General features: G+C 43.7%; 1 protein-coding gene across 2 annotated transcripts in view; it reads left to right on the forward strand.

Moving 5' to 3' along the window:
* The window catches only part of MIA3 (MIA SH3 domain ER export factor 3), a 353,545-nt gene that overhangs the window by 208,395 nt on the left and 117,889 nt on the right, over positions 1–27,261 (forward strand). For both annotated transcript variants that reach the window (XM_078649820.1, XM_078649821.1), the window contains exons 10-19: positions 427–515; positions 595–672; positions 755–865; positions 2,624–2,695; positions 12,892–12,996; positions 15,428–15,550; positions 15,640–15,763; positions 18,784–18,839; positions 19,090–19,180; positions 19,282–19,420. In XM_078649820.1, coding sequence (XP_078505946.1) covers positions 427–515; positions 595–672; positions 755–865; positions 2,624–2,695; positions 12,892–12,996; positions 15,428–15,550; positions 15,640–15,763; positions 18,784–18,839; positions 19,090–19,180; positions 19,282–19,420 — 988 coding nt within the window. The remainder of the gene's footprint in view (positions 1–426; positions 516–594; positions 673–754; positions 866–2,623; positions 2,696–12,891; positions 12,997–15,427; positions 15,551–15,639; positions 15,764–18,783; positions 18,840–19,089; positions 19,181–19,281; positions 19,421–27,261) is intronic.

Here is a 27,261-nt window from a genome sequence, read left to right on the forward strand (position 1 = left end):
AGCAGAAAGAAGAGAGGAGAATTAAGATCATAATGATCCTTCATCTTTTAATGAATGTTAAAATTCCTATGTTTGCCTTCTTTCAGTAGTATGTAGTTTTTGCATTTGCTCCGCAAATATGTTATGGGGCTTAGATTACTTGTTTGCACTCCACCTAATCTGTTCTAACTGCATCCCTTTCCCCACACACATCCAGTGTAGTGAACCATTTCTGGTGGCCGAAGCGTTGGCTAAAAAAAGACCCCAATAAATAGCAATATCCATGCTTGTATTTTGTTTTCAGTGGTATTTATTCAATTTCATAAATTGCTTTTTACACCAGGCAGTTATTGCAAATGTAATGTTTGAGCTTTGTATTTTTTCTTTAAGAATCATATTGGATATGCGTGTTTTCACACTGTTGTATTTAATTTTGCCTTGTTTTAGTAAACGAAAAACAACTTGCTGAAAAAATAAAAATACTCATACAGGAAAAAGCTGATATTTTGCAGAAGATTTCGGATTATGAGCAGAAGGTTGGTAAAGTTGCATTTTTCTTCTTAGTGCAGCTCGTTTATCCTCCTTCCTAAGCACTTTTGTTTGCTCTGCATTTAGATTAAAGAAGCAAAGCAATCGGTTAAGGAAGCTCGGAAGGAAAATACCGACCTCTCGACTGAAGCTTTGGAGCTGAAGGTAGGAGGCAGTGTAGCTTGAGTAGCAACATAATAAATGTAAAGCGTTCTTAGATGTAACAGTAGCTTCGTTCACCTTCTAGGAAGTTGTGAAAGGCCTGGAGGATGTCAATCAGCAGCTGGGAACCAAAGTCAGGAAGTTGCAGGCAGATCTGGAGACTGAGAGAAAGCAAAGAATGAAGAAACAAGATAATGTAAGGAGACCATGAGCTGCTTTTTCAAAATGTTGTTGACCAATGCCCAACTTTTCTGGACACTAGTTTTATTTGTCCTGAAGTAATGTATGAACGTTTATACCTATTCAGCTGAAGTTCATGATCAGCACCCTAGTTTGTGGATAGGAAGTGTCAACTAGAAGGATTCTTTCAATTCGAAGCCGCGAACACGTGACATTTTATATGCTAAAAAATGACTTGCGTGATTCCTTATTGTGTGTGTTTTTTTTTTTTTATTACCGACACATAAATGCATGATGGCAGTTTTAATTCGTTGTTATAATACTGGGATCACACGTGCATCTAAAACCACCCCAGGGTAAAAGTTCCACATCCAGTTATTTAACTTAAAAAACTTTTCACCTATCAGACTTAAAATTTGCACTGTGATCCAGTCTTAATAAAGGTTTGAATATTTAATTATTTTGTAGCTCTATAAAGTGATAAACATCACCTTACAGTTCTCTTAAGGTGTTTAGTGCCTTTTAACTACTCCAGAAGCCACAACTGATTTTCTGATAAATTCCATATTTCTACAGTGATGCATATTATTGCTTGTGCAGCATGAAGTTTTCCTCTAGATTCAGAACTAGTTCATACACAATAAAGAAAGCAGTGAGTAAAGGCCCAAAGTGACCTCTGGTGCAAAGAGGTGCCTAGTATCAGAAGTTGTAGTATGCAAGACCTTGATTATGGACTAACAATGCAGACTTTGGTACTTCTTCTTCTAGCACGTGTATGTCTTTTTATTACTTAAGGTGGTTTCTCTTCCACCTTACTCAGAGGTAACCGACGGGTCCTAAAGCTTATTAGAAAGGTCCTTGTTACTAACTGAGTGCCCCTTCAGCCATTCAGAAGTGACAATCCACCTATCTCTTCGCAGACATATTTACTGTCCTGCTCTATTGTTACTGGTTGTTTTGTCCCTGATGTAACATAGTTGCATAGCTGCTTACTTGTGGCCCAAAGGTACTCAGGCATAAAAGATGTTACAGTTTATAAACACAGTGTGTTAATACTGTGTATTCTATTTTGTGTGACAGTGGAAACAACCTGCAGACTATTTTAAGGCAGCTTTTGATGACGACATTCGTAAGGAATGATAATTTGCCTTTTGTTTGTGTTTTTTTTTTTTTTTTGCACTACTGTGTCTCAACTTTTTGTGAGATTACGAAAGGACATAATTCTGACTTACTTTGCCTTTCTAGGGGATATATTTTCAAAGAGGAAAGTGTACATAAAGGGACTAAATTGCTTTTTATACCATCCTGCCGGTTAAATAACTGCTGAAGCAGCTATTTGCTGCCTCTTTTGCCACATGTAAATGATGGAAAGAATCCTAGAGTTAGGAGATGAGTAAAATACATTAATCCATTTTCTATGTTACTTAAGTCACACCTCTGCCATGCACAGAAATAGTAGGAAGTAGAACTCTGTGTAGTTCTCTGTATCCAGTATTCCATTGCTGACCATCACCTACGATGGGTATTTTAGAATATTGTTTTGTTTGATATCTACTTGGGTTTTGAGATACGATGCGACATCTTTTACCCAATGGTCTTTTTAAAAAATGTAAGTGGTGTCCCTGCTCACCATCAGCAGTGGGTGTTTTTTTGTGCGTTGCTTACTTAAAAGAGTTTATCAACTAAAGTGCTGATCCTGTGAAAGAACATAGAAAATGTATGGTAGGACCAAAAAATGTGTATTTTAATTTAAAGTTTTACTTCATTTGAGTAGATTCTTGAAACTCAGAAGTCTGTGGAAAAACTGCAGGAAATTCTTGCGCAGTACTCAGTTCAACTTTCAGAGGTGAGTCATTGTTGTGCTGTCCTTCATGATTCTGTTGTGTGGTTAAAAGAAAATGACCAGATACTTTTACAGTGTCTCCTTCATTTGTAAACTCATGGTGGATGCCATCAGATGGCAGTGGCAGCCATTAACCCCTTGCATGCTGATGACGGCCTCCAGCCGTCATGCACTACAGTGCTCGTGTGCTGATGACGGCTGGGGGCCGCCATGACCGTACCCGCGCTGAAATCTTCAGCACAGGAGCAGAATTGCGGCAGCATGGAAGGGGTTAAGGCTTGCTTTTTGTTTACACACCCAGTTATATGACACTGAGGGAGGAGCTAGTAGCTTTATTCATAAGCCATCATGAGTCTTTTGTTGTGCATAGTGCATAAGACGCAGTGAGGGTGATGAAACTGATGCGCATTTACATTTCTTTTCAACATTTTTACACCCCCAGATGCCATCTTGTTATCAGTCTCTTACTTCTAGAACCCAATCCATGTGAGAAATGCACTCTGCCTATGTTAAGTGCTCGTTTGTAAGTAGCTTGTGGCTGTATGATAAAATTACTTCTTTGAATCATTTCTTTGATAGTGAGATCATTATTTATCATTAAATGTATGCTATGGTATGCTGTAGATATGCGAAGAATGATAAATGTTTCTTAGAAATTATGTTGTCTTAGATCGGGACAGTGTGCTCATATTGTAGCAATAGAGTTTAAAACAGGAGAAATGATTTTCACATAGTGGTTACTGGGAACCTATTGTGTCAAATTGGGCATTTTACCAGGAAGTGACATACTGTTGGACCAAAAACTGAATAAGAACTACACCCATTTAGCACTTGATCATCAAGGTAGCAAAGAAGAGCAGTCCAACGCTTACTGATGGAGGTGTTGTGGAGCTAGAGGCTCAGAATTCCTTAACCTACAATTGATCCCAAAGTCCTTTAGCACCTCTGTAAGTCCCTAGTAAGTAGTAACCCTGGTACCTAGGGCATAGTTACTAAACAGGGTCCCTAAGAGCTGCTGCATACATTATCCACTCTTAGGGACCCAGCACCAAACCAATGCAGACTGCCACTGAAGGACAGCCTGGCAAGGTGCTCTAAAAAGTGAAAACACAAAATGGTACACAGCCTGTGTGCCATGTCCCCTAAACACTGCATGTTGTTATTTTAAGTCACCCCTCAGAAGGTCTTTCAACCCTAAGGCAGGGTGCATTATATTACATGTGTAGACATATCTGCCTGAGCAGATATGCCCCTGTGCTGGCCAGTTCAATTACTGACAGTACAAGTAAACAGGAAAGCCATCCTAAGGTATGTCCTGGGCGCTGGTCAAAACGAGTTTCCCAGCTACATAATGGCTTCACTGAAACCTATGGTGTTTGGTATCAAACACCTCGTATTATTAAACCCACACTGATTCCAGTGGTGGATTTATTAATACATGCACCCCAAGTGTACCTTAGAGGTAACCCTTAAACCTGACTAGTCCTCTAGTGGGCTGGCTGACTGTTCCAGTCCAGCTTGCCACCACAGATGAGTTTTTGACACCCTAGGATGGAGGTGAGAGGCCTGCTCTCAGAGGACATAAACAATGCTCTGGTGGGAGGTGTTTACACCTCTTCCAAGCAGGATGACTGGTGATCTGCATATCAAGGCAGGAGGCTTCGCAGGTCTCTGCTGCCTTTGATATGCGACCTATGGCTTCCCCAGTCAGGGGAGATGCCATTCCCTGCCTATGGGCCCATCTGGCACCAGGGCAGGTGGGAACATTAGCTAGGCAGGATGCATGTTGCACTGCCAGGCTGGACACACCTCTAGGGTGAACAGCCTGAAGTGAAGACAAAGTTATGAATTCTACCATCTTGTGTGTGGTGGAATTAGGAATTCTGGGACAGGGTGATGCTCACTCCCAAAGGAAGTGGTCATCTAGGGGGTGTAGTGACCCCTGGGGTAAGTAGACCTCACCACTACTCCTCACTCCCCACTCCCCTTAACATCCCTAAATTGAGTATTTAGTGGACCCTCTGATACCAGGACTTCAGATTCGACGGACCATAAAATGAAATGGACTGAAGTTTGCGGACCTGAGAACAGAGGAGCAACGACTGACTTTGCAACAGCACCGCAAAGCTGCCTACTGTGCCCGACCCTCTTGGAGAAACTAACTTGTTCTGCTGCTATGAGACTCCAAGAAACCCGGCTGCCAGTGCTTTGCAAATCACCAGAGTAGAGGAGCTACTCCCCTGCAGCAGAAGGGACCCTAAGAAGCAAGGTCCGGTTCACTGTCCTGCCACACACAGGGACTACCAACGCTGCAGCCGCCCGGGAAGAGGTCACTGTGCTCCTACAGGTCACATCCATCCTCCCTCCTAGTGTGGGGATAACAGGACCGACTGGAGCCGCACGGCACCAATACCTGGAGTACCGGACCACTTGGAGCAACCAGGCCATGTTCTGTCCAGAACTGGATACCAACACAGAGGAAGAATGACCTGCACCTCAGGAAACTCTGGACTGTGAGACCTACATCTTGAATAGTCCAGCTATCCTGTTTGCACCTCTTCAGCAGAAAGCAAGAAAAAGAGAGCCTATGACCGCCGCCACTGACACCCCAAATTGCCTCTACACCCTCGCCAATGGGTTCCCGAGACCCTCAAAGGTAAGGCCCACCCTTGGATTTGCCAAGACAGGACTTCCAGTCACCATCTGCAGCCTCTTTCTGCTGGACTCCAGCACTGAACACAATGCCAAAAGACACCACTGCACCCGAGCCCTACAGTCTGAGAAGAAGTCGACTAACGGTGTCCCTACGTGCCCGACCATCTCACTGGTCGAGGCCCCCTATGGGTTCCCCCGGACTGGTCCCCTAGTCCCAGCTTGCAGCCTCTTTCTGACGCTCATCTTTTGAAAAATGATAACACAAAAAAATACATGCCTGATTCTGATGAAAGCACTTGTTATTTGTATAAATTGGTGTCTGGTTTCTTTATTGAGTGTGTCTCACTTAGTGCCTTTGTGTGTGCAATAGATGCTTGACACTATCCTCTGATATGCCTAACTGCTTGCCCACACTACCACAAAAGAGAGCATTTTGGGTGTCATTTGTGCTTCTGCAAACCAGTTGGGTTTGCCTGGACTCTTTACACAGTGTACCTCTTTTTTTTGTCCACTATATGAAGAACCAGCTTCCTACAGTGCACAACTACCAAGGGCCTTATGAACAAGCATTTACAATGCAACGGTTTCGCCTTTGCAAAAGTTAGAGCTATTGGCATTGTAAATGACAACATTTTTATTTATGTGTTGGTTTTGAAAACAGATTAATAAATGACATTGTCATTTACATTGCCAATAGCTTAATCTCTCGCAAATGTGAGACCTATTGTACCCTATTGGACGAGCTCAGCAGACAGCAATTACTTGCAGACGAGTTCTATAACACAACAGTGACACTGCTAAATCCAGCGCTTCACAATAGAAACAGAAATGATACATGAGAAGATTACGAGTGAACAAATTACAAAAGCAGACGTTAAGTTACATGAGGCAAAAGTGACAATTGTGAGCAAACAAAATACACGAGGTAGCAAAAGGTACATTACAGGAGGAATATACGAACTCGAAAGTTTCAAACTGGCATCCCGTAGCGGCCACGTCCGCTGGTTCAAGACGGCGGAAGGGAGACATAAAAAAAACAGTATTTACAAGAACATGCAGAGTTTGGTGCAGTAAGAAACTAAATCTGAAAGTGTTTCTCCAAAAACTCGTAATTAGGTTATATCTGTTGCTCAGTGGAGTCGGATCTTATAAAGCACAATAAATATCACACCAATTACGAGTTTTTGGAGAATAACTTTCAGATTTAGGTTCTTACTGCCCCAAACTCTGCATGTTCTTGTAAATACCTGATGAGGGCCTGAATGCTTCTTGATGACTTGTGTTCTCGTGCAAGAGCCGATTACGTTAGAGTGTTGTTATTAATAGCAGAACATGGATTGAGACCATGGTTCAGTACTCTTGAATAAAAAAGATAAGTGAATTATCAAAGCTGTTGCTTCAAGCCCGATCTCAAAATCCATTACATGGCCGGCTGTCTAATTAAATACGCAAGTATAATAAAATCATATTTTATGACTATTTGAGGGTAATGAGATTAGCCTTTAAACGCGATCGCCACATACTCGGGACGCCAGTGTCTATAGAATGCTAATAACCCTAAATCAAAGAATATGGAAACTGTTCGTTAGAAATTAAAACAAAATTCCTATATGCACAACAAGCCCAGCTCTTCCCCAGCACAATAGGAGAGATTATGGAATTTAATATGTTTTTTTGTCGACAGTGGAAAAGCAGCAATAATTTCACAGACTGAACCGAGAGACTTTGTTTGCATGTTTTTGTTTCTTAGATGGATTTAGCTGGGATTATTTTTTTTGTACAATGCGATGCTTAATAATGTAACTTAAAATGCAGACAATTCTTTGTGGAAATGCAGTTTTAGCTGCAGCTAGGAGTCTGCGCCCGGCTTCTAACTCCTTCCAGTATCTTCGGTTCAGATTACACGCGCCAAAGCGATTTAAATCTGGTTACCAAATTAGACGGCTCGAAAAGAAAACAAATCCCTTTAATCTGATACTCTCCGCTAAAGACGGAAAACAAAAGTTCATTGAGACCCTTGTAGAAGGTACCGACCCCGCCCCAGACAAAAAGAAGGCGCCCTAAACCTTTCTGACAACAAATGCAGCTGTCCCCGCACTTTAGGTGATATTAGGCGAAAATGAATGCAAATCTGTGCTCAGAAATCATCTGTTCAGGGATGGGGGGGGTCAGCTGCTGCTCATGACAGGCGCCGAGGCTGCTTCGTTTGCGATCATCTGGCCCCGCGCCCCGAGCGTGGAGAATGCGCTCTTTATCACCCACCAACTTTCCGTGTTTTGTGTCGCTCTCCTGGCTGCAGCTGGGAGGCTGCCTGCGAGCACGGGGGCCTCCCTTCAAGAGCGGGCAGTCTGTACCGACGGCCCACCGTGGCTCGCCTTATTTACCAACAAGGAGCCCAGCTCCCGAGGGCCACAGCTGTGGAAGTGGTGGGGTCCCTTCTGGATTAGTGTAGGGGACCTTTAAGAACGTTCTCCCATTGAAAAATGCTTATTGACTTGTGTTTTTGCACGAGATTTCAAAGATTACTACAAAACGTGGGCCCCAAAGTGTATTTTCTTCTCTAGAGAAGAAATCAGGACAGTACGAATTGGGCAGTCAGTGCAGAAACAGATGTGCACAGCTGCACGTCTTGACAGCTCTCGTGTTTCCCTTTTCCAGTAGAGAGGCCCTGTGGGTGAAGGGGAGCTGGTCCCTTCACGCTCCCACTGCTCTTTTCGTTCTGCTCCAATGTTCACTTATCCAGAATTCTCCGCTCTGCCCCAATGGAAAAGCACAGCGATGCAAGGCTGCTGTGTCTCAGAAGAGAGGCCCTGTGGGTGAAGGGGTGCGCGTCCCCCTCACACTTGCACCCCTGCCCCCAGTGCAGAAGTCTGTGGTTGAAAAGGGAGCAGCCCTTCTCACTGTCTGCTTTGCCCCAGCAGAGAGGCCCTGTCAATGAAGGGGACCCGGGTCCCTTCACCCGGCCCTGTACCTCGACAGAGTTAGTCAGGCAGAAGGGGTGCGGGCCTGAATGCGATTTGCATGCTGCCGGCCGGACCTCCCGAAGCTGCACCCCCTCCCCTCCCCGCGAGGCGCGCATGGTTCCTTTTGTGTGGATTTACGGGCTGAGGCTTCAATGATCCCCCGCACATTTGCATTTAAATAGCGACATCAAGCGATTTGCGTGCTGCACACCAGTGAGCCCCCAGATGTCAGGCCCGAGTCAGTCAGATGGCCGCAGCCCAGCTGTCCTGGCCCCACATCATACCGAAGCATTCAGTGACCTTAAAGGGGCAGTACTCGCACTACAGTTGGGGCCAGGCTTCCCTTCACTTTCGACAAATTGCTTCAAAGAAATGTTCGTTTTATACCTCATGACTCCCCTTTGTCCTCAAGAACTTTGCCACAGTAATGGTATGCCACAGGACAAACTGCACTGTAGAACAGCCTGTGTATGTGAGAACTTTCAATACAGTAACAGGGAGCAGAGCGGGAGGGGGACGGCCAGCGCACGCAGCTACAATTAAGTTCATTGAGGTTGCACTACTGCCATGCAAAAAAAGCAATGGAGGGGGGGTGGGAACAGAGACACGGACAGCGGGAGGGGGGGCGGGGGAAGGCAGGACAGCAAGCACGAACAAGGGGGGGGGGGGGCAGGATAGCAGCAAGCACTTACCAGAGGACGACTTCTTCCGGCGGCGGTCGGGGCAAATGACAAAATAAAAGGCTGCAAAAAAAAAAAAAAAAAAAGTCAACGCCCACCGCCGCATGACGTTCTAAAAGGGGCGGGATGAGTAAAAGTCGCCGGAACGCCCACGAATCTGCTCGGGCAATGACTGACAGATCTCTCTTCCAATGGCTAGCCTCCATTTATGGAGCTAGCCAATGGAACAGAGAGGCGGGACAAAGCCCCATACTGCTTCTCAAAAGATTTCGCCAGCGAACGCCAGGCAAAACCTAAAAACTCTCAACGTCTGTACCATTTACCCCTGGTCGCGGTTATTTGCTATCTCAGAGTCGAAGATTAAATTGCCTGCACAGCTGAAGCAATAGTTGTTCCCTAAACAAATGAACACCTGGTTTGGCCATTTGATTTGGATTGCATTTTGTAGTGTAGCCCAAAGCCCATCCGTTAGTTTTGACTTCAGAAATGTGTATTCAATTCTCCAGTGCAGTCAAAAATGTGCCTTCCATTTTTTATTGTTTCCTTCCTTTAATATTCCACCTTCTTGCTACTGTCGATATAATATTTGGTCTTTTAGAAGCCCAGTATCTACAAATGAGTAATTCGTCATAATAGTACTATTTATGAAGTCTTCTACCAGTGCCCATTCTCCCCAGTGGTTTATGAACTTGTCAGTGGTCACATGTAGGAAAGTGGGTTTCTGTTGCAATAACCCGCCCACACACACATTTTGCCAGATTTCTGATGCACTTTGACTTGATGTGCTCTGGGTCCCTGCCAATCAGGTTCCCAGGGCCTGTGTTCTTTCTGAAAACAGTACCTTTGTACCCACAATTGGCACTTCTCTGGCCACATGTAAGTCCCTTGTAAAAGTGACTATGGGTACCAAGGGCACTATGCCCAGGGAAGGCTTATAAGGACTGCAGCACATATTGTGCCACCCTTTGAGGTCCTGTACCTTAACACACACACACACACACACACTCTGCCTGGCTGTGTGTTGTAGTGCAGAGAAAAGTGAAGAGTAGACATGATACATATACCTGTGTGCCATGCCTGCAACCCACTGCCTATTGTATAGGTAAGACACCCCTCTAGCTGGGTGCACTATACCACTGGTGAGGGTACCGTTGCATGAGCACTGTACCCCTACAGTGTCTTAAGTCCATTCTTAGACATTGTAAGTGCAGTAAAGCCATAAAGAGTATATGGTCTTGGAGTTTGTCATTACGAACTCCTCAGCACCATAATGGCTTTACTGAATTCTGGGCAGTTTGGTAGCTAACGTATCAGCATAATAAACCCAAACTGCTGCCAGTGTGGGATTTCTTATGCTGTGCACTCAGAGGGCGTCTTAGAGATTCACCCTTCAAAACAACCAGCCTCTGGTGAGTTCCCTGACTGGTAAACACCAGCCTGCCGCCACAAGACATGTTTCTGGACCCCGGGGATGGGAGCCTTGGCTCCCTGGGCCCAGAAACAAATCCTTTCCTGGGCTTAGGTGGTCAATCCTCCCCCAGGTCAGGAAGAGGAGTGGCAGGGGCGCTACAAAGGCCTTGCTGCCTTAGTAACGCAGCCCACAGGCTCTTCTGCTATTAGGAGCAGGCCCCCTTCCTGTCTCGTCTCCTTTTCGGCGGGAAGGCAGACAGTAAAAATGAGAACATCCCAGAAAGTGTGCCGACCTCTGCCAACACCACCCCTTGGGTGGGGGAGGTGGGTAGAAGCCCACTCTTCAGTGCCCGCCATCTTGCAAATGGCAGGCACTCTCCAATCAGTGTGAGGGATTGTGCCCACTCCCCCACTTGGTCAGTAGCCAATGGGATACTGACCTTGAGACCCCTAAAACGCCCCCTAAATACAGTATTTAGGGGGTAACCCTGAACCCAGAAGGCAGATTCCCGCAACCTATGAAGGACGAAAGAAGATGCCCAGCAGATGAGACTGCAGAGAAGAACTGACTTAGCCCTATCCCTATCCCTACTGGCCCATGTGCAGTTCCCAGAGATTATGCACCAAAAGTCACCTTGTCCTGCAGCCAACGACCTCCAGACCCCTGGAAGGATTGACTGCCCTAAACAAATACCGAATCTCCTCTGAGCAGCAGCTCTGTTCAAAAGAATCACCAAAGAAATACTCCGAGCCTGCCGAGGACAAAGAAACACGATGCCTGGTATCACCACTGCAACTGACCGCTACGGCCCGAGTCAGAGTGCCCACCGTTTCCAGCAAGGTCCCCCAGCGCTCCAGGGTTCACCCTGGGTGGAGCCCTCAGGAATCCCCGTCGTGGCATGCAGCCTTTGCACGGAGACTTCCCACCCCTAACCGCAAGTGACCCGGTAAGATGAAATCCAACCTTAAAAGACACCCCCTGCATCCAGCAGAAGAAGACCTGAGGTGCACCTACATCCCTGAGCCCTCCACCTTATCTGCCCAGCTCTTGGTTCCTCCTGGAAAAATTACTGGACCGAGTCTGCAGCCACAATCAGCAACTCTCATTGAACACAACAGGGCATCCGATGCCAAATCAGCACTCTGCACCCGGCCGCCTCTGTGCCAAAGTGGGTACACCTTGTGTGCTAACTCTGATCTCCCTTGGCCCTGAGCTAAACCCTAGGAGCTTTGCTCCCACATCCAAGTGGCGTGACTGCGAGCTACCATCAACTGGAAACACCCTATCCCCCATTAGAAAACCTTGGACCTCAGCACTCTGCACCCGGCTGCCCTAGAGCCGCTGAGGGAACTTTGCCCTGGAGGAACCCTTGTTCTAACCTCAGAAACTCAACCCCAAAGACCGTTTACTTACCTGCAAACCGATAACATCATTTTTCTCCATAGGATTGCATTGACTGTTTTCCTCTGAGAAAAGTGTTGAGGGTGTTTGTTTGGAAACATAAGAAACTGTGTTTTTGTGAAAACTGTTTTACTCAACTTTTATCTAGGTATTGTCTCAGTGTAATATCTAGGCATATCACACTGATTAGTAAAAGTAATCTAAAAAGTAATCAAAAGTAATCCAACAGTCATTTAAACGGTATTGGATTTTTTTTTATAAACCTGTAACAAAAGTCCTTTTCATCCAGTTTGCTTGTTGATCAATCTGTCTTGAAAAGTATAATTCCACTTACCTGCCCAAGACCCGATTGGTTCTAAAAATAAAGTACAAAAAAGTTCTAAAAATAAAATACAACAAAAAAATATTTTTATACAAAACAATTGGTCTGAGCTCACTGTTTGAGTGTGTGAAACCATTTCTTGCCTGAATGTGTAGAATACATGCTTTATACACTAGCTCTGATAAAACCTTACTGCTCGCCCACACTACCACAAATGGAGAGTAAGGTATTATCTACTTTTACCTCTTCTTACCTTTGGGGATCCACTGTACTCTTTGCACACTATACCTTACTTTGGTATATTCTATAGAGAGCTGGCTTCTTACATCACAGTTATGATAAAATGTGACTCAAGCACCTGTCTTTGTTACCTTTTTTATTCCTGGTTCACACAGTATGTTCCAGTCCCCATAAACATGCATACACTTAGCATCATCCTTTTGATTTAAGAATCCACATCTACCTTGCTTCTCCTGTATATTTTCATTCTGGTTGAAGTCGGCCCTTCTGCTTTGTGTCTTGTGCAAGCATTTTTCATATGCAGTTCTCATTAGGAGCGGCGTACCCGCACAAATCACGGATAATACCAACTGCAAATATTGACCGACAACAAGCTTAATGTGTACTGTTGCTAATGTTTCTTTTCATAGAAGAAAAATAGATTTTTTGTGTAAGTGTAAAAGCTTAGTTTTGTGACTTGTTGGCATTATTCATATTGATGAGAACTTGAGGACACAGTGGTAATTCAGTGCATTAACATGTTATAGGTGCAGATTGCCCTAAATGAGGCTAAGTTGAGTGAGCAGAAGATCAAGTCAGATTTCCATCACGTGCAGGAGGAAAATTCCAGGCTCAAAAAGAGTAAGGAGCAAGTAAGTATTTGTACATTTAAATTTTATGGTAAACCCTCATGTCATTTAGGGACCAAATGTGGGAAATCAATCTGGCTACAGGCAAAAAGCACATTGACAAAAGAAGAGTAGTAAAGCAAGATCAAGAATGATTATGGCACAAGGAGTTGGGGGAGGAGAGTGGGTTGGGGGGGTGCTCAGTGAAACCGCCATTAAAGAAACATGAAGGGATGGGAGATTTGGGAATCGGTGAACCATGTCCAAATCACTGTAATGTTCTTTTATTAAAAGGTACTCTCATCTCAGCCTTTCAAATAGTATGCATTTCTCTTGGCAAACATAGGGTTAGCCCCTCTTTTGAGAAGTGATGGTCGCCACTACTGCATATGATGGATGGTTAATTTAACTTGCCCTTTACACTATATTTGCTACATGTGTTTGTCACCACGTATTCTAGTTAATTGTCAACGCTTTTTAAGAGCCACAAATGATCCTATTTTAAGTTTAGTTAAGGACTGTGTATGGTCACCACCTACCTACCAGAGATTAGTAGGTCATCTGTATAATCTCTAAATCATATGATTAGGTTATAAGGTTTAAAATAATTAACAGTTGGTTCCCTGCCTGTTAACAGCAAACTATGACAGCCATATAAACATACATAGGATAACTGTTGCAGTGAGGGGTTATCCACACATTTATTATTTTTAAACAAATCTGATGCCCGACCAGATTCTTACTGGAAACTATTCTGTGTTGATTAACCTATGAAACTACATTGAAGACCCGTTGATGGGTCATTTGTTGTTATACGCAAGGGATTTTTCAATTTAAGCAATCTGTGTTGAATTTGATTTCTCTTGAGATAATTTGATGTTTTGATTTGGTGTTTTATCAGTATTATGTTAATTAAAAGCAGGAATACTGAATGCCCTGCCTACATGTGGCATTACACAACATTTTTCAAAGTGTAGAAAAAAAGCTTCCTTTTAAGTCCTCTTCATTAGTATTCATAAACACACCATGGAGAAGGAAGGTGACCTCTTCCTACATACAGATGATGAAGGCATTGGGAGCAAATGGGATACACCTTACAGTGATACGATACCCCAGATGTACATGCATTTTGAAGGTTAAAGCACTGCTAAGCCAGATGTTGTGGTCCTGAATAAAGGGTTAAAAGAGGTGTCTTGAACCATTTCTGTAATTAGAGCTACTTATGTTCAATGAAGATCGTCCAGAGTTCCTAACATTAGTGTTGTGATAGTGAGCAGATCAGACAAGATTACATAAGTGGCTACCGGATGCAAGATTACTAGCAGTGATCACTACAGTTCATAGTAATAGTTGCCAGCACTAATGTAAAAGGCTTTGTCAATCTGGAAAACCTCTACATGGTTAATACATAACAGCCATAGCTGTAATGCTCCTGGCACCAAGGTAATATTAGTAACAAGGCTCTCCTACACAGCATGTTTTATCAATAAAAACATCAGCTTTAAATACATTTTGGAAATTCAACCATTTTTCTTCAAATATAAACTTAGGAGTTGTGAAAATACACATATTTACATTACAAATGCAGGCTTTTTAATTTTGGAATACATATATCCATTTAAGAACGAAAATGTTTCTAGTTTAGGTGAGTGGGCTACACACAAGAGAGGTACTTATAAGTAGCTGGGGGGCTACCAGTAGCTCAGGAGCCACTCATTGGAGAAGCCTGGGTTAAAGAATCCGGTTCGTACTAGAATCCCTCATAACTCTTTCCATTAATATAACTGGAAGAGATCACCTTGCTATTCTGTTCTGTGTTTATGAATATAATGAAGATTACTTGAAAAAAGATATCATGCACCCATATATCGCCTAGGCAAGTATATGTATATTTACCCGTGTGTTCATATATAGATACCATGTGTACATGCATACATATGTGTATATTGCCTTACACAGCAATCTAAATCTGTAAATTTAGAAAATCTTATGCTTTGCATGAATTGGAGACTGTGTTGTTGACCATGCTGTAGAAGCTGCCAATGAAATTCAAGTCATGTTCAAGTGTGAAACTAGACCCAGTAAGTTAATAAAAACCAGCCTTGAGAAAAAGTGAATAAGTATGGCCATGGAAAGAGTACTGGTTCTTATATTTTGCAAACAGATGAAATGTGTTAAAAAAAAAAAAAAGAAATTAATCCTGGGCCACCATAATGTGCTGCCATTGCAACCCATGCAAACATCTCTCACTCCTTTGTGTATGTAATCATGTTAATTAGTAACAACCTGTGTAATGTTACAAGTGTTACAGTGCATGAATGGTAATGTACCGAATCGATGCCCCCATCATTGAGTTTTTTTTTAGCCATCATCCTCCCAGTATATATCAGGAGTAGTTCTTGAATTGCTGCTATCAAAAGCCTTTGAATGGCAAACATGTTGTTTTAATTTCCAGCTACTGAAAGAAGCAGAAGGCTGGAGTGAGAGACACAGCGAGCTCAGTGAGCAAATAAAATTATATCACAAGTCTCAGAAAGATATGGAAGAAGCCCTTGCCTACAAAGAAAATGAAATTGAAGTAAGTTGTTAGTGGTTATACAGCATGCTAGCTTGCAAAGCATAGGTATTGGACCGCTGCTGTTTAAAGCCATTTTATTTTTCTTATAGGTCTTGAGCAATTGCATAATGCAGCTGAAGCAGATTGATGCTTTCTGTGACTCTGAGCCACAGGCAGACGAAGACAATAGCTGGGACAAAGGAGGTGGTGATCTGGCCAATGGGGACTGTCCAGGTACAATCTTATAGCATCTAAAGTTATAGGGATACATAAGTAATTCTCGTGATTCAGTAGCACAAGGTTGCAAGTTTCAATTTGTGTTTTACCGCTGTAATGGTTACATCTGTTACACGATTATTTTATTTTAACAAAGCTGGTGTATTAGGGAATCTATTTTTTTTATAAAGCATACAAGTGATGAGGAAACTCAGATAATGTGAAAAGTCTGTAGCAGTCGGTGTGATATCAAGGATCATCTGTTTTAATAAATTGTTATTCATTTACTTCTACGTTTTTGCTTTGTTTACCACTTTTTTGTGGAGTTTGGTAAAACAGTATAACCCACTAGAGTAGATAAAAGCTGGCTTTAAAGTTTCTATTATTGACCCATCCATATCCACTGAAAGCTGTGGATCATCAAAAACGGCCCTTGTAGTCCTCCTCCTGTATCAACATGAATAATCCCCACCAACTGGGGTAGTTTGCTAATGCAATGCAACTGTGTGAAATCTTTTTTTCCATATAAAATGGGTGCTCTGAAAGCATTAAAGTCCTCACAATACCACATGAACATGTTCCCCATTGGTTGCTAGCCATTGTCTTCTAATAAGCAACAGATGACAGTGGGGGAAGGAGGGCGTAATTGTACACATGCCCTTTAGGAGCTCCAACGGACACTGTTATACCATATCCAACACCTATAGACATTCTTTGAACTTTTGCACAAGTTGAATTGAAGTATGGATTTGAGGTGATGGTACCTGCTGAGGTAGATTTTGTCCTTCTAGCACCTCAGTAGCTATTGTGCTTGCCTCCCATTTTCGCATAAATGGGTGAGGCTTATGTTGGCTGTGCAGTTTGTAGAAAACCTCAACATCCCCTCAACCTCTTTGTTGAACGAAAGCATAAAGCACGATTATAAGTTACTGCTTAGATTGACCCTTTGGAAAAATTGTCCGCAACAAAACCAGACCTGCACTTTCTGCAAGGAAGTATAGATCCCAAAACCTGCGTAGCATGTTATGTACCTTATCAAAATCTTCAAGCAGATTTGAGCCCTCTTCTCTGGAGTACTTGGTGTGAAAGGTTGGCTTGTTAGTGTTCACTTCACCGGTGAATCTTTCCAACAGTTTGCAATCAGGGTTTTTATGTCTCAATCACAGACTGTTATATCAGTGGTCAATATCCTTGTAAATAAACCTTATTTATTCCGTTGCCCGAGAGTTTATTATTTATTTATTTATGTATAGCAGATATACTTTTCTGGAAAACCTCTTTCAGCTATGAAATGTGCTATAAAACATCACATCCCATGTGCAAACATACAGTAGCCAGACTGGGCTGCTCTGAAGAGTAGTCATATTGAAAGTACTGTATCTGAACCAGGAATAAGTGTACCCAGCAAGTACTTGGAAAAGGCAATGCTAAATCCAATTTAAATCTATTCTGAGGGTAAATGTTTTTGTTGGTTTATTGATAAGTTTTAGAAGTAAAGAAAGAGAATGTTTTAGTTACCATAAAATGTGTTTCTTGAGAGGTAAAGCAAGTGGAAATAAGATTAAAGTATTGAAGACCACCCTCAGATCTTCTACCTTTTCAGATTCCGTTTTCTGAGCTATGTTAAAAGGTGCACACAGGATAACTCAGTATTTTTTTTTAATGTCGTTTTTTAACAATTTAACAAAACATAAAGGGAGAATACATTAGCATACCAATATGCATTAGACTATGCAAAGTTTTCTTCTATTAAACTTCACAGCTAAAATCACCAGAAACGTTTAGATTAAATAGGCGTAAAGGAAATGATCCACCATTTATGAAATCCCTTTAGAGGTTTTTACCCAGGTAGCTATCCAAGTACTCGCACATACACAAATCTGAAAAAGGGAGATGATGTACAGATCTATGAATTAAACCAATCATTTGCATGAAACTCAAAGGCTCTATAGTTGAATTGTATAGATTTTCAAATCTATGCCAAACTGAATCATATTTGTCCATGGATTTCTAAAGTGTTGCTAGTTTACAAAAATCTTGTATCTAGTTTTCTATTGTGTTGAGCTATTATTGTTTCACAACTTGAAAAGCCCTCTTTTAGCTTCAAGTGAAGCTCAAAGGAGGAATTCTGTTTGATTCAATGCACGAAATTAGTACCAAAGTAAATCAAAATGCACATGGACAATGGACTCTCTTGAGTCTAGAACTTTATATCTGGTCTGTATGATTTCAGTCTAGATAAAGTTCAGATGAGGGTTATTGAGTGAATGGTACATGTATTTACCCTTACTACATGCCAAACAAAGATAACTATTTTGAAGTCCTCAACTACCTACATTTAGTGCATATTCTTACGACGGTTGCCCACTGTGATTCCTGGAGATGCACATTAAGCTTTGATAACCAATGCTAATTTATTCTTTTCGCCTATCCATTCTGAATGGTTCTTACAAAATATATAGAAAGGAGAAACTGTTACTATGCCTAACAAAATGTAGAAACAAGGGATGATAAAGGCAATAAGTACTTGCTATTGACAAATTCATTAAGGAAATTGCATAGTTATTACAATGGTTTTGCTTCCTTTTCGCAAGGACAAATAGCAAACTGCCAAAAATGAAATTAAATGATCTGATCTCTGACCCAAATTTTTAAATTCCTTTCATAATCCATGACCGTCCAATATAATATTTTGTTCATATATCAAATCTCAGATGACCCCCAAGTAGATTTATTGCAAGAAGTAACCATTTTCTCAAGCCCGAATTTAAGGAGTCTCAACAGTGTGAAGTATGAGCCTTGGTTCCAGTATGTCCCTTTATTTTATGACTACTGATGTATTGAGACACCATTCACTAGATGGCCTCTTTTAAATGATCAATTTAATTGTTCATTGTGGTTTTTTCTAATGGTTTTCCCCACAGTGTGGATTGCCACCTATCACCAATGTTAAGAAGTCCCATAATCTAAAAAATAAGAAACTTACTAGGTTCATAACCACCTTAACTCAATTTTTTATGTTTGGATTTTTTTTGCAGATAAACGGAATGAAAAAATGAAGACTCAAATCAGACATATGATGGATGTTTCAAGGGTATGTATTTTGACAGTTTTATCTTTAAAACTCTGTGATTCAGCTGCTGTGTATGTACTAAAAGGTGTGTTAGTAAGGTAAGTACTTACCACTGACATCTGCTAAAACCTACATACCATGAGATTTGCTCCTTCCAGGGCATCTCAACTGCCTTTGGAGTACTTTCTAGCAGCCTTCTGCTGCTAATATAATGTTCTGTATGGCTTTTAGCTTCAAATGATCTTTACGGCTCTCTGTTTCCCTTCAATAGGTGAAGACAACATTAGCCATAGTTGAAGAGGATCGAGACATTTTGAAGACCAAGCTAAATGATGAGATCTCTAACAGGCATGAACTAGAAGGTAGATTTCGAAGGGAATATTTTGGCTTAAAGTTCAGAAGCCATGCTCTCTGCTTAGTCCAAATAAGTAATGTATTTTTTTTTCACTGGTTCTTCTTTCAGAGCAAATCGAGAAACTTGAACATGGCACAGGATCTTTGCAGACTGCAAAAGCTCGTCTAGACAATGAGTGCAAGACTCTCCAACAGAAAGTGGAGATTTTGACTGAGCTTTACCAACAGAAGGAAATGGCACTGCAGAAGTAAATACTGTTTTTATTACATAATTCTTTCGAATCACATATGACATCCATACTTGATGCTCGATGTGGCTGACTTTCGTACTTATGTTGGGACTCCGTCCTGCTCAATATGCTACAATAAGAACCTATACAAATGTGTATTTCCATTCAGCTTGCTGTGTTAATTTTAGTTTGACCAGTCTTTATCACAAATGTTAATTCCAGACAGATGGCTGTCCTGACTTTGACAGAAGAAAAAAATAACCTCATAGCTTTGCCATTGATGTTAGCATCCTCTTTATCTGTATTTTCTAAATGTAATTCTATAAAAATTTGCTTGTCCTGCAGGACCTGAAGTGCCAAATTGAGCATCTTAAAATCTATTTGATGCCTGAAAGTTAGTTAGTTAATGTTTAGCAAACGCATAATGAGTGCCTAGATGTTTATCAGGCATGAAAATAAGCCTGGCCAATCAATCTGCAATCTTTCATTCTCTATATGGATCTCCTGTTGTTTTAGAATAGATTGAGTTTGAATATTCAAATGTAGATCTTATTCCTATCAAAAGCATCCGACTTTTGGCAATGTATATATATTGTTCACCTAGCTGGGAATGGTAAGTTCTGACCTTACCTGATGGCTGTTTTTGCATAAAATGAATCCTGCAGTTTCACTGTTACAATGAGTGGACTTTGCCCTGGCCACTTGAATGGGAGGACTGAGGGAATTTCCTTCTGTTAGAAGATCTCTGTTTTTGAGCGACCAAATACCAGTATACTCTCCCATCCATCTGACATGGTCTTCAGTGTGTTTGAAAGTATGTGATAAGCAGTCTCTTCCATGCTTCAGATGTGTGTCAACAGCATACATCTATAATCCATTGTATATGCCTTGATCTCCTCAGCCAGAGATTTAACGCTTTCTGAACTGGGTATAAGCATGCTGTGCAATAGGCATGTTAATCGTTATGGCGCTACACAAGGTATAATTGGTGCTGCGCGGTAAAAAGAAGCAAGGTTCCCAACTCTTGAGACAATATGAGAATAAGTGACTCTTGACAGGGAATCTGACAGTCCAAGAAACAAATTATTCAATACCATTGATCATTATGTGCGGCAAATCAAAAATCTTAATTTCAAAAACTTTTCTAGTCGTACATTGTCATTGATCCTCTTCACTGTTGTGGATTTGACATGTTAAGCATTTTTATAAAACAGGACTGTGAAACCCAAAATAAGAGACATGTCACTTGCCTTTTGGATACCCAAATGTTGATTATTACACTTTAAAGAGGCAAAAACAGGTAAAACAACTTAAACTTCATCAGAATATGGATTGATGAAGTATCTCACCCTCTTCTTTGCTGTAGGAACCCTACATGTTGGCAACAAAGTCTTAAGATCCTTTTAATTTTCAGTCTTTTGTGGTTTTCCTCACAAATACATTTCATTTGAGCAGTTTTTAGTTTCAAGTCAAGCTTGCTCCTAGTAAGTTGAATGGAGTGAACACACTTAGTTGTTTTGACTGCTTTTCTTGACCACCATCAGCCACTAGATGGGGGAAATCTCACCTTATTGTATGACTGCAACATTTGTGCCGGCCGGTTTTGACTTGGCTCACAGTATTGGTTCGTCGGTCTTCGTTTAGAGACACGCCAATAACAACTGGACAGGAATCAACATCTTGGGGGACCTCAAATCTGTCTGAGACTTCCCATTTCTGAGAGATTTAGCTTTATTACTTCAGGATACTTAGGGCATTCACATGTTTCACATTTGAACCTATCTTTCTGAGCTCGTGCAGGTACTTTGCTCACTTTGTCATTCATTCTCTCCTACTTGTCAGCTACTTAACACTTTTCTGTTTTGATACCAAAATGAATCCTGATATTCCATCTTCAGTTACCTATATAAATCTGTACCTCAACTAGTCCTTTCGCTGGAATACATAAAGTGTCTTGATCATGGAATCCTTATGGGTAGCATATATCGGACCCTATTTCGAGCCTTAAGCAATCTTTATCTTGCCCCTTTCACAGGAAAGATCCTTGTGCACATTACAACTGTCAATAAATCTACTTCCGTTCCGACTTCACGTTAAACATCTCTAATAGGACATCCTAGACAACTACTTGGTAGCCTAATATCACCTGCAGAGCACAGATTCAAGCAAGCACATTAATCCAGTCAAGCACATCTAGGTAAAATGCCGCCCCAATGCAAAGATTTAGGACATCACCTGTTAATTCCTACACCAGTATTCCTTGAAATCGGTTGAAGTACCAAGGATCTGTAAATATTCATACTATTACAGTGTTAACGTATAGCTGCTGGACATAATGAGAAAACGGAGAGCCCTAGACTAGAGGAATCCAGCCGAGATCTTTCAGCTGCCTTATGCGGGCCGAGGTCTAACCTGTTATGCAATCTCAAAGAGCCACTCTTTATTTAGTGCATGCTGGTTAGCATCTTAAAGTACATAGACAGCTCTCCTTACCCCAGTATTGGAACTTTCATAGATTCCCATGCTTTTGTATCATTCCCCGTCGTCGGACTGGGAGTCTCGGTAATAAAAAATACCATAGTAGTAGGTACAAAAGAGAGAGAAAAGGCCTAGGCCGCATTCCCTTTTGTAGCATATCAGCCTCTTTTTGTAAAAGAGACCAAACTCTTAGGCATCAGCCAATCAGAAGAGCCTCACCCTTAGAACCTTCCTGAAGGAACCTCAGAGCCTCAGATTTTCTACCGCACGTTGTGCTAGGGAGTCTCCATTGAGCTCTGCTCTGATTTCAACAATTTCTACAACATTTCTACAGTTATTTCTTCAGGATTTCTTCAGATTTCTTCAGTGGTCTTTATCTTTCTTCAACATGTCTGAGGTTGAGAAGAAGAAAGCCCTTTTTAAGCCCTGTTCCACCTGTGGCAAGAAGAGGCTTTTTGTGGAAGATAAACACAAGGATTGCATCTACTGCCTTTATCCAGATCACAAGGCAGAGGATTGTAAGATTTGCCGCACTCTCTCCACCAAGACCTTAAGAGACCGTGCTGGAAGACTTCTTACATGGTTGCAGAGGCAAAAGGAAAGGAAGCATGGAGTTTCCAGTGATGAGGAAGAGTCGGCGTCATCTGCTTCCTCAAGAAGGTCAGTGAAACGGGGTAGAAGTTCCCCCTCTTCCTCTGTGGGGCGCCCCTTGAAGGCTTCAAAGAAGACCCCCGGGGAGTCTGATGGCCGGGGTTCAGGAGTTCCCCTCACCACAGTGGAACTGACAAGGCAGAACTGGTTTCGCCTCCTAAGGGTGAGAAGACAGACCCAGCCTTCAAAAAACCCTCTTCACATTCTTCAGAGAGGAGTTCCAAGTCCTCTACGACGAAGACTTCGTCGACGGTGGCTCTGTCGACGACAAAAATGAAGCCCAAGATACAGTTGGTCCCGTCGACGGGCTCGTCGACGGGAGCGTCGACGACGACAACCTCCGGGCAGTGTCGACGGAGAGTGTGCCAACGTCATCGTCGACGAAGACATCGTCGACGAAGAAACCATCATCGTCGACGGCGATGACGACGACGGCAGGGTCGTCGACGACGGTATCGACGACGGTATCGACGACGGTCATGTCGTCGACGAGTGCATCGACGACGACGACCATATCTACATCGACGGCGGGCTCGTCGTCGGTGGCGTCGACGACAGCAGTGATTCCTATCTCGTCGACGAGGATTTCTCCTGCGCCGACGGAGCAACCAACGATACTGGCTACGGAGAGACGGGTGACGATTTCTTTGACAAGAATCACGCCTGAGATGACGTCGCCAAGAAGAGTCACTTCATTGCCACCTACTATGCTATTCGACCAAGAGGACTCTGAGGGAGACGGACAGGATGTTTTTGAATATGCCAATAGTCCATCTCAGCTTCTCATCAAGAGTCAGGACACTGATTCGGAGGAAGCATATGTACAAGGCGAGGGTGAATATCAACAGGCGGCCCACTCTAGGAACTATGAGCCACAAGACATGGTTTCGGTGCCGACAACATTCCTCTATGACCTACACAAGATGCTGCAGGACTACAAGTCGAAAGCTGACAGACCAGTACCACGTAGGTCTGCGCCTTCTTCACCTGTGAGGGGCCAATCATCTGGGGTGCCTCCAATCCACCCGATACTTACTCCTCCTCAACCGCAGCGGCCAGTGCCTCAAGCTGCGTCGGAACCAACAGATGATCCGGAGGGGGATCACAACGAGGATGATGATAGGTCATCAGAGGATCCTCAGGACTCAGATCAGGACGGTGATGAATACAATGATTACATCATCCCGGATCAAGCTTCTCCTCATCAGGACTTAGGTGATTCTCCTCCCGCTGACATCGGCAGTTTTCATCAGCTGATGGAACGGGCAGCGGGGAGATTTAAATTGGCACTGCCAGCCCAGACGACGGACTGTTTCTTATATGATTTTAAGGAAACTCACCGTAAAACTACAAGGTCGATCCCAATTGTGGATCATTTATGGGAGGAAGGTTTGAAGACAATGAAGAACCCAGCGACGGTGGTCCCTGTGCTACCGCGCTTGGATAAAAAGTATAAGGCACCTGATGATGGACCTGCAGCGCTGACAGGACACCCCAAACCTGACTCTGTCATCTCGCAAGCAGCGCAAAGGAAGTCACGAAACCCCTCTGCTCCATTGACAGCCCCCCCGGACAAGGATGGACGCCGGCTGGATAACACGGGCAAGCGGTTCTCATCAATGGCTAGCCTTCTGATTCGCGCCGCCAATGCTTTGGCAATATTAGGACGATATGATCGCCAGTTAGGGTGCGATATAGCTCCATATTTGGAACAACTTCCACCTGAGTCGTTGCTAGAAGCGAAGAAGACTTTGCAAGAGGGTGAGGCGGTTTCTATGGAAATCATAGACTGTGCCATGGACATTGCCACAACTTCCTTTCGTACTTTGGCAGGAGCGGCAGTGTTGAGACGCCAGGGATGGCTGAAAGCGACTTGGTTCAGACCAGAAATCCAAAATAAAGTCCTTGATCTGCCTTTTGATGGCGAGGCCCTCTTCGGTAAATTAATCAACGATACTCTTCAGGAGATCAAGAAGGATACCGAGATGGCTAGATCGCTGGGAACCCTCCAATATCGCAAGACTCCATTTCGGGGTGCGAGAGGCAGAGGAGGGGGTTACAGAGGTTCATACCAGCAGCAACAGCAGCGTTATTCTTCGAACAGCTCTGGATACCAACAAAACCGCCAGTCATACCAGCAAAGGCAGGGGCAATCTTCGGGTTACTCAAGGCCTTACAACAAGGGGAAACAGGCAGCCCGTGGACGGGATTCGTCCAAACGCCAATAGCGGCCTCCTGGCTCGGCCTACTGTTCCCTCCTCCAGGAGATCTTCAGTTGGAGGCAGGGTATCACAATTCCTTCAGAACTGGTCCCAACTTACATCGGACCGTTGGGTGCTCAACATCATACGTCGAGGACATACTCTAGAATTTATGGAAGTACCTCCACCCAGGCCCCCGACACAGATTCCATCCAAACATCTGCGTCTCTTAAGGCTCGAAGCCCAACAAATGCTCCGCAAAGGGGCGATAGAGCCGGTCCCCTCCAACCAACAGGGCCAGGGATTCTACTCCAGGTTCTTCCTGGTAAGAAAGACGCTAGACACATGGCGCCCCATCCTGGACCTCAGGGAGCTAAATGCCTATCTCATCTCCCTGTCCTTCCGGATGGTCTCCTTACAGGACGTTTTCAAGATGATCAGCCCGGGGGACTTCATGGCCACGTTAGATCTGGAGGACGCGTACTTCCATGTCCCGATTCACCCAGCGCACAGAAGGTTCCTACGCTTCACAGTAGGCAAGAGCCACTTTCAATTCAGAGTTCTTCCGTTCGGCCTTCGCTCTGCCCCAAGGATATTTACGAAAGTGCTGGCACCGGTGGCGGCATTCCTGCGACAGAACCACTTCCAGGTCTTCCCTTACCTGGACGATTGGTTACTAAAGGCCTCGACCAGAGCATTGGCGCAGGACGCAGTGCAGGCTTGCACCAATCTGTTCCAAAATCTAGGTCTCACCCTGAACAAAAACAAATCCGTGCTGGTGCCCTCAAGGAGAGCACGGTTCCTAGGAGCTGTGTTGGATTCAAGGCTCTCGAGGGCGTTTCCGACTCGAGAACGGATTCTGAAACTACAATTGTTGGCCCAAAGCCTTCAAAGAAAAAGGTGTCTTTCTGTACGCAGCTACAAGTCGCTGCTAGGGGTGATGTCATCGTGTATTCCCCTAATTCCGCACTGCAGATTGCGGATGCGTCCCCTGCAGGAGCAACTGGACATCAGTGGCAACAAGTCCGCGGATCGTTCGACGACAAGGTGATTGTCACTCGGGTGATGAAGGAGGCAGTGCTTTGGTGGTCGCATCAAGACAATTTATGCCAAGGTCTATCCTTCGCAAGCGTCCCATCACCACACATACTGACGACGGATGCGTCATTGGAGGGATGGGGAGCAGTGATGCAGGAGCTGCAGATCAGCGGCCATTGGTCTCCAACCGACCAAAAGCTACACATCAACCTGTTGGAGCTGCGAGCGATCAGGCTAGCGCTTCAAGCCTTTCTTCCACGTCTCCAGGGTTCACAAGTGCTAGTCAGGACGGACAACACCACGGCTATGCATTATGTGAACAAGGAAGGAGGTACAAGGTCTCTTCCCTTGTCACGAGAGGCTCAACAGATTCTGGAGTGGACAATTCTTCACGGAATTTCCCTATGGGCGGAACACCTACCAGGGGTGCTAAACGAGGGCGCCGACAGACTGAGCAGACTCACCTCTGTCAGTCACGAGTGGGAGCTGAAACAGGTTCTGGATCGGCTCTTTCAAACATGGGGCAAACCAGAGGTGGACCTCTTTGCAACGCCAACCAACAAGAAGTGCCGAGCCTACGCCAGCAGGTTCCACCATCAAGGCTCATTAGGCAATGCCATCTCACTAGCCTGGACGGGGAGATTTCTTTATGCGTTTCCACCGATTCCCCTGATTCCACGCCTCATCAGGAAAGTGAAGACGGAGCCATGCAAGCTGATCCTTATAGCCCCGGCATGGCCGAGACAGTTTTGGTACACCGAGCTGCATCTACTATCGTTAGTTCCTCCAATAGGTCTGGAGGATGTTCCGGATCTCCTCACAATGTCAGAAGGACAAATTTGGCACCCAGATCCAAGGTCATTACACCTGACGGCATGGCTCCTGACCAGCGAGAGTACTTGAATGTCCCTCTTTCCAAGCAGATCAAGGACATCCTGTCACAAGCAAGGGCGCCTTCAACAAACAAGACATACGTACTTAAATGGAAAAGGTTCTGTGTTTGGTGCAAAAAAGAAAAGGTTGATCCGTTCACCTCAAAACCTCATCAACTCCTACCTTACCTGCTCTCGCTAGCTAAGTCAAATCTGTCTCATTCTACAATCAAGGTCCACTTGGCGGCAATTTCGAGATTCAGAAGATCTGATTCTGGTACTTCGTTATGGTCGTCTAGAATTGTCAAGCAATTCCTTAAGGGCCTGTTTAGAGTCTTTCCGCCAGTAAGGTCTCCTCCTCCAACGTGGCATTTGAACTTAGTCCTGGCTCAACTGATGAAGAGTCCTTTTGAGCCGATTCACCGATCAGACCTGAAATTCGTGTCATGGAAGCTAGCTTTGCTCTTGGCCCTTACATCCGCAAGACGAGTGGGGGAGTTGCAGGCTCTTACTATTCAAGAGCCGTTTTTGCAGTTCAAGAAAAACACAGTCATCTTGCGGACGAACCCCAGGTTCATCCCCAAAGTACCTACTGACTTTCACTTAAATGAGCTGGTAA

Source organism: Lissotriton helveticus, chromosome 6 (genome assembly GCF_964261635.1).
Source record: "Lissotriton helveticus chromosome 6, aLisHel1.1, whole genome shotgun sequence".
NCBI classification, from domain to species: Eukaryota; Metazoa; Chordata; class Amphibia; order Caudata; family Salamandridae; genus Lissotriton; species Lissotriton helveticus.